The sequence below is a fragment of the Lithobates pipiens genome, unplaced genomic scaffold (genome assembly GCF_037356315.1).
Source record: "Lithobates pipiens isolate NorthernLeopardFrog02 unplaced genomic scaffold, aLitPip1_a1.2 Scaffold_3, whole genome shotgun sequence".
NCBI classification, from domain to species: Eukaryota; Metazoa; Chordata; class Amphibia; order Anura; family Ranidae; genus Lithobates; species Lithobates pipiens.
In genome coordinates, this window is record NW_027507790.1 from 22,987,952 (window position 1) to 22,998,972 (window position 11,021).

The 11,021-nt window shown below is 35.5% G+C and overlaps 1 protein-coding gene across 1 annotated transcript; it reads right to left on the reverse strand.

Annotated features, from left to right (window-relative positions):
• Positions 1-1,029: 1,029 nt before the first annotated feature.
• CRYBB1 (crystallin beta B1) lies at positions 1,030-10,741 on the reverse strand. The gene is made up of 6 exons (XM_077461384.1): positions 10,623-10,741; positions 10,127-10,283; positions 8,179-8,297; positions 4,431-4,563; positions 2,006-2,148; positions 1,030-1,373 (listed from the first exon to the last, which is right to left on the reverse strand). Exons 2-6 carry the CDS (start codon positions 10,265-10,267, stop codon positions 1,190-1,192), a joined length of 720 nt encoding a protein of 239 aa, XP_077317510.1. The 5' UTR covers positions 10,268-10,283; positions 10,623-10,741; the 3' UTR covers positions 1,030-1,189.
• Between the last annotated feature and the right edge of the window lie 280 nt (positions 10,742-11,021).

Genomic DNA, 11,021 nt, shown 5'->3' on the forward strand with positions numbered 1-11,021 from the left:
ACAGGAGACATTTTTTGGGGCTACCCCCTGCACTTAATTGTGGGCATGTGGCCTAGTATGATTCGGGGGGGGGGGGGGTTTGTACACTCACCCCCCTCCTTTCCTGGCCTGCCAAGCTGCATGCTCAGATAAGGGACTGATATGCATTTTTGGCAGCACTCAATGCTTTTATTTGCATGGGGTTCCCCCTTAAAATCCATGAATAGTCATATAAGATAAAAGTTTAGTATAGCTGAAGGGAATCCCGAGCTGCTTTGTTTCCAAACAGAAGTGCCTGGGAGCTGTAATAGGTTGCTTTCATTATACAGTGTCAGGGCATCCCTCTGGCATGTTATTTAATGCAATTTAGCATTTTTTTATGTTTCACTTTAAGCATTACTAAAAAGCACTGCTCCCCGACTAACTGAATTTTATATAAAAAAACTTTGGTACACGTCCCCCAGGGGAGTGTCCAGAATCCCCATGCCATTTGTTTGACCATTTCTAGCATGTTAGCCTACAAACTGACCATTACTGTTTTCTAACATTTGGCTCCCATTTACCCTAATGGGGTTCGGATTTGGAACCCCAACTTTAGTAATATTCGCCAAAGCCTACTTGAATCAAAACCAGGTGTGTGGCTCATCACTAAACATAACTATAAAGCATAGAAACTATAATTTATGGACACAGCTAGATAACAAAGGGAAGGTGTCGCATGCTATCTGGCCAGGCCCAGCTATTAACCCATTGTAGTTCATAAATAGGAATGAGTGAAGAAGATGTAGAATTTGTTTCTGTAAACGTGATTGTCCTTTGGGCATTAAGTTACACAACTCTACACTACCCCCAGGATATATCATTCTCTAGAAGAGAAGAATATGAAATTAAAATTACATTATTTTCTACTCTATAAAATTGAATAAGATTGCTTTATATAGGTTGTGAAGAAATGCCCTGTGTATGTGAAATGTTTTCCCATATGGCCCAGCTTCTTTTACTGCAACATATGATATTTGATTCAGTTTCCAAGTACACCACAGTCAAATGTTCTACCTCAGAAATTGTGTTTATTTGCATCATAAAGTACATCCAGTAAATATTTAATATACAACAAATGAGTTGACAGAGTATATTTAAAAAAATGTAGTGAGGTTAATTTTCCATGGAGGATTCCTGAAGGTTCTCTGTCAAGCTAGGGACATTTTATTTACTTGGTGGTGGGAGTAGTGGGGATAAGAAAGCATCCTTTCTGGTGCCATTGCATGTCTCTAATACGACGGATAGACTGGATCTGGGGCTGGAAGGCACTCCATTCATTCCAATGTTTATAATCACAGTTTTCAAATAGGTATTGGTAGCCTCTGTAACCAGGATACTGATATCCAACCCATCTATAAAGACGAAAGGTAAAGTGTTACACAGTATAGGAAGCTTATAAACACTATACTTTATAAAAGTAGTATATTAGTTATTTAGGTGTTTTTTGCTAACTATCTAATCACACAAAACAATATTGCCATGTTTCATGGCTGCGCTAGATCCACTTCGCTCCTACTTTGTCTTCTTGCAGTGTTCTGCTTCTAGAAAGCAGCCTCTTCTGGTAGAAGAGGAGAAGCCCCCGTGCCATACTGGTAAGTTTAATTAAGAAGGCGAAGAAGATATGTTGAACGGTTGGTTGGAGCATTGGATCAGAACAATGGGCTTGTTTATAAATGCAGCTTCTACTTCCTCTAATCATAAACCCCTAAGACTCAACAAAGTTCAGATTTAGAATAGGTGAGAAATCTATACAATCAAGTTACTTCTTCAATTTTAGCTACATATCGAATGCAATTAGGTAATTCCTAATAACAAATAATGATTTTTGGCCTACATCGCATGTGTGTCTTGATAAAAATAAAGTTCTAGCTCTATGCATTGTTGTGGGTTTACTGTTCAGCATTATCTATGTTATTGCCTTAGGATCTAGTCCATGAATGAAATTTATCATTAGTCTGATTCAACATAAGTATACATGACTTACGTTCCACTGGGTACTTTTACGCTTCCCACGCGGTCACAGAATCCATAGGCCCACAGGCTGGGCACGTCATCCTCAGTGATTTCCATCTTGTTGCCCTTGAAGTCGGCGGATTCAAACAGGGTGATTTTATGTTCCTGGCTATCCTGTAGATATCCAGACAAAGGTATAGAAAATGTATTTACTAAGCAAACCAAGCTACCAAAACAATTATTTGGGCTTATTGGTCTTATTTAATCATTTATTGTAAAGAAGAGTGTAGTGCAGGTTTCAGCTTTATACAGTTTATTAAAATATTTTATTAGCTACTGTTACCTGCTGACATCAACTAACTTTGCATAGTGTTACTATATAACAGAACTGCCATAACCTCTATGTATTTTTAGGAAAATAGTAACCCTATTTGAAATGAAAAAATATGAACTGTTTGTGGAATCACCCTGACTCAAGCAATCATAAACATAAAAAAATAAAAATAAAAAATGAGTGTGGTGTGTGTTATGTGAAAACTATCACTAGTAGGGGTAGACACAAATACAGTATGGGTATTCTTTAAAATGGGTGAACACAGACAACAAATCTGGTTTAGGAGATCAAGTAATTTGCATATTAACAGCTACCCACCTGTATATACTGTAAGGAAACGGTTTTCCATTAGAAATTTGGGAACGTTATTATCTAGATTGGAGTTCTCCTTTAATCCCTTATTATTTAATAACGAATATTGGGAAGCTTGAAGTATAAAAATTCTAGTTTTCTTCAAGTTTGTGCCTATTTTACTTTTTTTTTTTTGATTATACTAGTGTGAATCTTTTGCTCGGAGATAGTCAAAGTGCTCTTAATTTTGTTCTGTTTCCAAAACCTGTTGTTCATGTTCCAGAATTGTTACAGACTTTAAAGGGCCTTGAAAATAAATACATTTTCTTTTTCCTAAACCATAGGATGGCCCTTCATTTGGCTAATATCCAGTGATTTTCTACTCATTTGATTCTGTACATAGCCCTGCTCTGATGAACCAGTGACAGGGCAGCTGGATTGAGGCTGGGATATTGTCCAACAGAGGGTTGCTAAAACAACTGTAGACATAGACACACTACCAGAATAAACTTGCTTTTCTGATGCTAAATCAAACTGATCCCAGGATGCCGTCCTTTATCTCAGACTACAGCAGTTCATAAAGCAGAAAAAACAGCATAAGCTAAAATTCTCAAAAACCTCACAGTCACAGAAGTTTGGCCAAAGAAAATCTTTTAACATTGAAAGTAGCACATGAATACTGTATAAATGCTGCTTAAGGGTTGAATTTTATTCTTAGCCTTTAGAGGTTTGGACGGCTTCCCTTTGTTTATATAAGGATTTATGGTATTTCTCCTTAAAACCTGTAAGTCAATCCTTAAATGGTTTTTAAGTGCATAGGTTCACGTACTGTGGCCAAAAACTTCTAAAAGCTGGATGCTCTTCAGCATTCATTACAAGGGTTTTAGATCCCTAAGACTAAAGTAAAAAGACGTAAGTTTACTGCAAACAGCAGCATTCATGCGAAAAGTGCAAAACCCATTGTAAGCAATCAGATTAAGAGGTTCATGTTGCATATCACTAATATTAGTATATCATTTTCATATCCTTCACAGTTTTAGCAGTTTTAATCTCTTTTAGGTATTATATCTCTACAAGCATGAATGACACTATAATAAGGTCTTTATACATGAGATGTTTAGCCCAGCTTTTAGTAACCATATTTACTCTTCATAAAAAGTAAAGCTTTTTTATGATGTTATCTTTAATTTCCTCATTTTGAAATTTCTTGAACTGATTATTGCTGTGTAAGCGTGTAATTTATGTGCACTTTAGGGCTATCTAATGCATAAAAGATATAGGGCAAAGAGCAGTAACTCCTGCCATCCGATTAAGATGACCTGTTAATCAGAATGGTTGCAGTGGGTTATTGCACTTTGCACATGGCTATTGCTGACTGCACATTTTTTTATGAGAAATCCCATAAATCTGCTGGACTGTTCTGTGGAGTAAAACATATCTGGTTTATGTAGTATCTACTATTGAGTGAACTAGTTTATAGAATTTTTAACAGATAATGAATATCTAACAGCTAAAGTGCATTTTATTGGACATTGTAAGGAAAAGTGACCAAATTATTAACATTATACATATTAACAAGTTTTGTTCCTTTGCTTGAACAACAGGCTCATAATGTGCTTGTTTTTTCAATGAGAAACAGGCAACGAGCTGACCATTAGTCATCTGTTTTGTTTGTTTTATATTTTTCTACTTAAACATACATTGCTGTGCCCTATTGACCCTCTCAAATCCCCTAAACAGACATGTTGATGATTTCATGATTTCCCTTTAATTCCAAATTAGTACCCTGTGTCCCTCTCTTATTTTCAGAGCAGAAGTCAATGAACCTTACCATTCGGATGGGGCGTAGGGACACGAAGCAGTCGCTCCTATAGCTGCTAGACCAGGTATCCCAACGAGGATACTCGCCCTTCTCCAAGATAAACATCTCGCCACGGAGGTTGGACTGCTCATAAGCAACCCAGCTGAGAAGATGTGCACGGGGTGGCCACAATCACAATGTAGGATCAGCAGGAAAATGTAGGCACAGTCATCACAAAACACACACACACAGACAATGACAAACACATGGAGAAAAGTGAAAATAATGAAAATGTAGTTCACTTGCGGTATACGGTATTTAAATTATATATGCATACTCTCAAATCTGACAAGGAAACTGCTTGTGTGCATGTGGATTGGGAGATTTCCTAGAGTAATACATTTCTCACTCAGCCAAGGTAACCTGTGAACGCCCAATATTGTGCAAGGGAATTTCCTTTGCACATGACTGAAGAATTAAAGCTAATACAGTACCTCTGAGATAATTAAAAATAAGTACTCCTTTAGTACTTTTCCAGAGTCTCTCCCATCCTATGGAACTCCTTACCCCAATCTGTCAGATTATCTCCTACTCTGTTAGCTTTTAGACAATCCCTGAAAACCCTCCTCTTCAGAGAAGCCTATCCTCCATCAGCTCATCTCCCCTCATCCCACACAGTTATTACCTTTTGTATCACTTGACCCTCCCTTCTAGATTGTAAGCTCTAACAAGCAGGGACCTCTGATTCCTCCTGTATTAAATTGTATTGTTACTGTACCGTCTGCCCTCATATTGTAAAGCGATGCGCAAACTGTTGGTGCTATATAAATCCTGTATTATAATAATAATAATAATAATAATAATAATAATAGTAAAGTATCCCTGTGCATAAATTAAAGTAAAGATTGGGTTTTGACCGCAGAGACCTTGGTCTTTGCAGAGCCATTTGAAAGATAGCACCTGAATGGTTACTGTAGAACATTGTGTGTATGATACATTTATCAGATCAATATATATATTCTTTTCTAATTAAGCACAACCTTTCAAAATCAAGGGGTATATAAACATTGTAATCAAATTCAAGTGAAGTCAGTAGTATCAAGTCAGTTAAGTGCTTTGTTAATAAAATGATTTAAAATTGCAACTATACTCATTAAGCAGCTGTATCACTTTTCTTGTTCTCATTTTATAATTTAACTTTGATGGATTAAATGTAAGCCGTTACCTACAAGAAAAACAATTCTTAAAACAAGTTAACTTACAGTATTCATTTTTAACTTCAACCTTCAAAATGTGTGATTCTGAACAATTGGAATCAATTTTAAAAGAATAGAGACTGCTTACCTAATAAGATGAATATTGATTAAACTGTGTTTACTTTGAATACCCAATTATGTGAGGAAACCCCCCAAAAAACTTATTGTTAAAAGCACACAATTATATGATTGCAGTGAGCACTGTTTTACTTTATTCACTAAGCTACGTTCACGTTATTTTGCAAAGTGAACATTAAATTTGACAAGTGATCAGGCTTTACTCCTTTAGTAAATCAACCCTATTGATTACTCAAACTCAAAGTATAGAAACAGATTACAACGGGAAACTTTACAAACAAATCACTTGAAATGTTTAACAATAATTTAAAATATTCTAGTGCAAAACACTGAGAGCAGCTTGTTAGGTTTGATAATATACAATATTCTTTCTATTTCCCCTTTCCATTCTTAAAAAAAACATATGGTATTTATTAATAGTGACTCAGAGAGTGGATATTAAATATAAATATAATTGTACTGATCAAATCACATTGCCTTTTGGACAGATATTGTAAAATATCCAATAATTCTTTACTATATTGATTAAAATAGCCTAATCCAATAAACACCCATAACATTTTTATTATAAAATATATTATATAGAATAAGTTCTATGGGTGCTTCCTTTGTGGCACTTTTGTGTACTTCTAATATGAATGTGATATGTGATGGGGGTGATTTATCAAGGTGCACTGATGCAGTGAACAGTCCTCGCATACTTTGATGAATCACTATCTTGGCCAATAAATCAAATATACTCTATATACATTTCAATATATTTTACTGTGTATAAACACACCAATGTAATCATTCTTGTGTGGGAAGACGAAGGAGTTTATTGCTGCGTACATTTTTCACTTATTTCCAAGTGTCATATTCATGGGCCAGACTGTTCCTCATAAATCAGCAAATGACATTCTGCACTGCACTGTCACTTCCAATTTTTCTCGTTTGTGAGCATTAGCCTCTGGCACTAGCTATGATCATAAGATACCTATGATATGTTACCAGTGAACCACCAGATGGAAGTAATAACTAAAGACCAGCAGAAATGTGGCTCCTTAGCATTAATCTATTCTGTATTTACCTCAACTAAAAAGTATAGAAAAAAGAACCTCCAGTTTTGTTCCATAAATCCCCAGTAAAAGAGATTGCTTCCCAATTACTGTTATTGTATGCAATTTTTTTCAATAATAGCAAGCATAATATACAATTTGACTTTTTTGAGCCAGCCTCAAATGTATGATTTTATGACAATACGCATCACTGTACAATGAGTGGAGAGCAGCAGTGAACAATCATGTTATCTATTCCTACCTCCTGCTTTTTGTAGTATGCTGTGAGAACTGGAGGGTATTTCTAATATTTTCAGCATAAAACAAAGACAGGAGGCACTAAGTCAATGCTTGATCATCTGTTCCCCCTGACCTAATGGTTTAAGGTACAAGAAATGAGGAGAGAGTAACAGGCAGTATGGATGATTAATTTAATCTCTTTGCAGATTGCTATTCAAATAAAAATCTTCTTTCTGAAATTTAATTTTAAGACCACAAATAATTGTTTGTTTATATATATATAATATATATATTTTTGGTATTTTTGGTATGACTATTGAAGCCTAAAGATTGTTTGGAGTAATAAGTCAATGATATAATAGTATAAACATTCCTAAAAAAAATAGCAATTGTTTATGATACCTTGAGGCAGCAATAAATTAAAATTACTATAAGATTAGGATTAAAAGACTAGAATTTAGTAAAATTTGATCCTATTAAATATATATCCAAACTTAAAGTGTTACTAAAGTCATATATATATATTTTTTAATAACAAATATGCTCTTTCAGTGGTATTGCACAGAGTAGCCCTGATCCTCCTCTTCTGGAGTCCCTGGCGGCGAGCTTGGATCCTCCTATTCTTCTTAAAGTCCACCATAGCCAGATGCTTGCTATGGGGAGAAGAGTGGTCTGCGAGCTCCCGACCTGTATGAAGCCACGCTCCATTGACTTACACAGCAGGGCTTAGGCCCACCCCCCCACTTCCTCTTCACTGCATTTCATTGACAGCAGCAAGAGCCAATGGCTCCGGCTGCGTCTTGAATGCTGTGTTAAAAGGAAGTAAGGGGAGAATAGATGCAGCCGTGCACAGCTCTGATCTATTCACCCCTCTTACTCTTCATACGGGGGAGAGGGGGGCACAGAGAAATTGAAAATATTTTTTATCTTAATGCAAACAATGCATTGAGGTAAAAAAGGTTTTTATCTTTAGTAACCCTAGTTTAAAGAGACCCTGGGGAGATTTACTAAAACTGGAGCATGTAGAATCCGGTGCAGCTGTGCATGGTAGCCAATCCGCTTCTAACTTCAGTTTTGACAATAAATAAAACCTGGAAGTTGAATTTACAGTGTGTTTGAAGAATGCATTGCAAAATAAAAATGTCAGCTGGAGCTTTTAGCACTTACGGTCCAGAATCGACAATAACACTGCGTACTCTGTCGAATCCCCTCTCCCCAAGGTTCACACACTCATTCAGGAGTTCCATGTGCCTTCCCTGAAAGTTTTCCTGCTCAAAGATGATTACCTACAAGAATAAATGGTCTATGTTAAAAAAAAAGCAGCATAAGAAACGATTTCTGCTTTATTTAAAGAGTTAGTTTGTTAATATAAAGATTTATGACTTGAAGACTATGTCTTGAATTGTGTAGATATTCTTTAAAGCTGTGTTGCACTTTAAATCCGCCTAAGGTTTAACACCAGCCAAAATTATTTAAATTTGAATTGAGTAGGGAAGGTTTAGAAAATCTGTCCGGTTTCTGTTGCTATCTGTGTCCATATTGTTGAGGTCTGACCTCTCTATTTGTCTTTGTGACTATTGTCAACAAGGGAGAAAGTGAAAGGGAATCCAAAATGTAACAGTAATGAAACAAGCATAGAAGTGAAATTGTCTGATGTTGTGTTTTTGGTGATGGGAAGCTCTGAAAAAACTATTTAATGGGCATACAGACAGCAAAAAATATACTAAACTTGTCCACCCTCAAAAAAAAGAAAAAAAGAAAACAGAATTGCACTTCAAAAACTTTCCACTTAACAACAGGAAAGAGTCTATCCACATTCAACTGAACCCCCACCCTACACACACCCTCTCAGCTGTTAACTGTATAAGAGGAAAATGATCTTATTTCCTCTGAAGATATGCATCAGAAAAAAACATGTATTTTAGATCACACGTGCTGATAAAACATTAATGATAATATATTATTAGTACATCAATTTTATCTGTCAACTATATATATATACTATATATAGCAGTTTATTTCAGGGGACACATTACAAGAAGAGTGGCTGGTCCTTTTAAAGGATGAATACTAGTCAAATGACAAAGTATATATATATATATATATATATATATATATATATATATATATATATACATTTTATTTTATAAATATCAATTTTATATATTTATATATATATATATATATATATATATATATATATATATACACATTTTGTTATATATTAACATCATTGGCACACTTGCACCAAGCCTAGTATATAGGTAATATTTGTTCTCTGTTAAAACTGTGCTATTAGCTTTAGTGCTGTAACAGATGTCCTCCATAGTTTAATGCAAAGAAGCGACAAGATTTCCAAGGATTAATTCCTAAAATAACAACCATAGTTTGCTAGCTTGTTTGGTTATGCTAATACACAATGACATTCTAAGGTAAGGGCTGCAGGGAAAGCAGCCTAAGGCCTAAAACTGTTGATCATTGCCATTCATACTTGGGGTTGGTGGAGGTGAAGAGTTTGCTATATAGCCTATTTTATATATTTTTTTATACTACTTAAAACAAATGGGCACTGCTGAAACAGTTAAGCATTTTGATTTCATGATTTGGTTTGTGGATAATTATTTATACAAGAACATTTTATCCCTCATCGTTTTAATCAGGTAGCTAAGTTATTAATAATGATACATTTTTCTTAATATCAGGATTAGCTTTTCCCTCTTCATTATGCCGATATTTGGCTCTGCATGCCTACTGGGAAGGGTGTTTGCTGCCTGACTCTTTTCAGTAATATATATAAAGGTGTACACCATAATTTTCTACTCATTTTTCCAGAGTTCTGAACCACCTATAGATTTAGAAATGTTTAGGTAGAATAGCTAAAAAAGTGAGACCGCCTTTACTATGTAGGATCCCACTAAGACCTATGATTTGGTTTGTTTTTTGTTACTGATTGAGTTCCCATATTTTCTGTTAATGTTGCATTGATTGAGCCCCAAGTCAACTACATATTATTGTTTCTAAAGTCATATTTTAGTGTACTGATGTAATGGCACCCAACCAGCATGTATGAGAAATGTCATCTGAATATATTTCAGAATATTAGCAAAAGACTTACCTTGAAGGATCCCACACTACCTTCACCTGTTTTTGTGGGCTTGGTAATGGGAAGAGGAACTGGGGCAGGGGTACCCTTTTCCTTGACATCAGTTCCCTGGCTGGCAGCGGCAGCAGCAGCAGCTTTAGGTGTCTGAGACATGGTTGCTGTTTATGTTCTAAAATATAAAGAAATATTGGACTTTCAGCAAAACAGTTGTCCTTGTGGATTAAAAATTATCGTTAACAAATCTAATTAGCAAGTATTTTGTAAAAATAAGTTACATACTAGCCAATATATAACATATGTGTCACTATTTTTTATGAATATTTTATATCAAGTGAATTCTATATTATACGATGAATCAGTAATGACATTGTGATAGAATAGAAGGCCTGGACTTCTACTCTGAGCCTTATATGCACAAAAAAATGTGTGGAATGTTCATGAAGCAATTGTGTCCATCTATTCCTGTCACTTCAAGTTTTTCATGTGATTGGTACTAACTGCGACTCACCTCTTGAAGCTGTTCCTTACTGGAGCTACCAGGCTTGATACGGGAGGTACAGTGTGGCCCAGAATTTATACCCTGGCAAAGGGAGACTGGGAATAGTAGAGGACAATAGAACTCATAGCTCATCAGTATCTGCCTAGGAAGCTGCTGGTCATCACATATTTCAATGCACCCATTCATCTGGAAGCAACTCTCTATTCATAGCAGCTGAACCAAGCATTTATATTGTTGAGCTGAAGTGTGCTAAATAACTGAGGCTGAAAGACATAACATGATATTTCAGGTCCTATAGAATCCCACCTAGAATGCTTAAAATGATGCAAAACCTACAAATCAAGGAGTAGTTACAGAAAACATAAAACATAATTTTTTTTTATAAATACAATCATCATATCAACAATT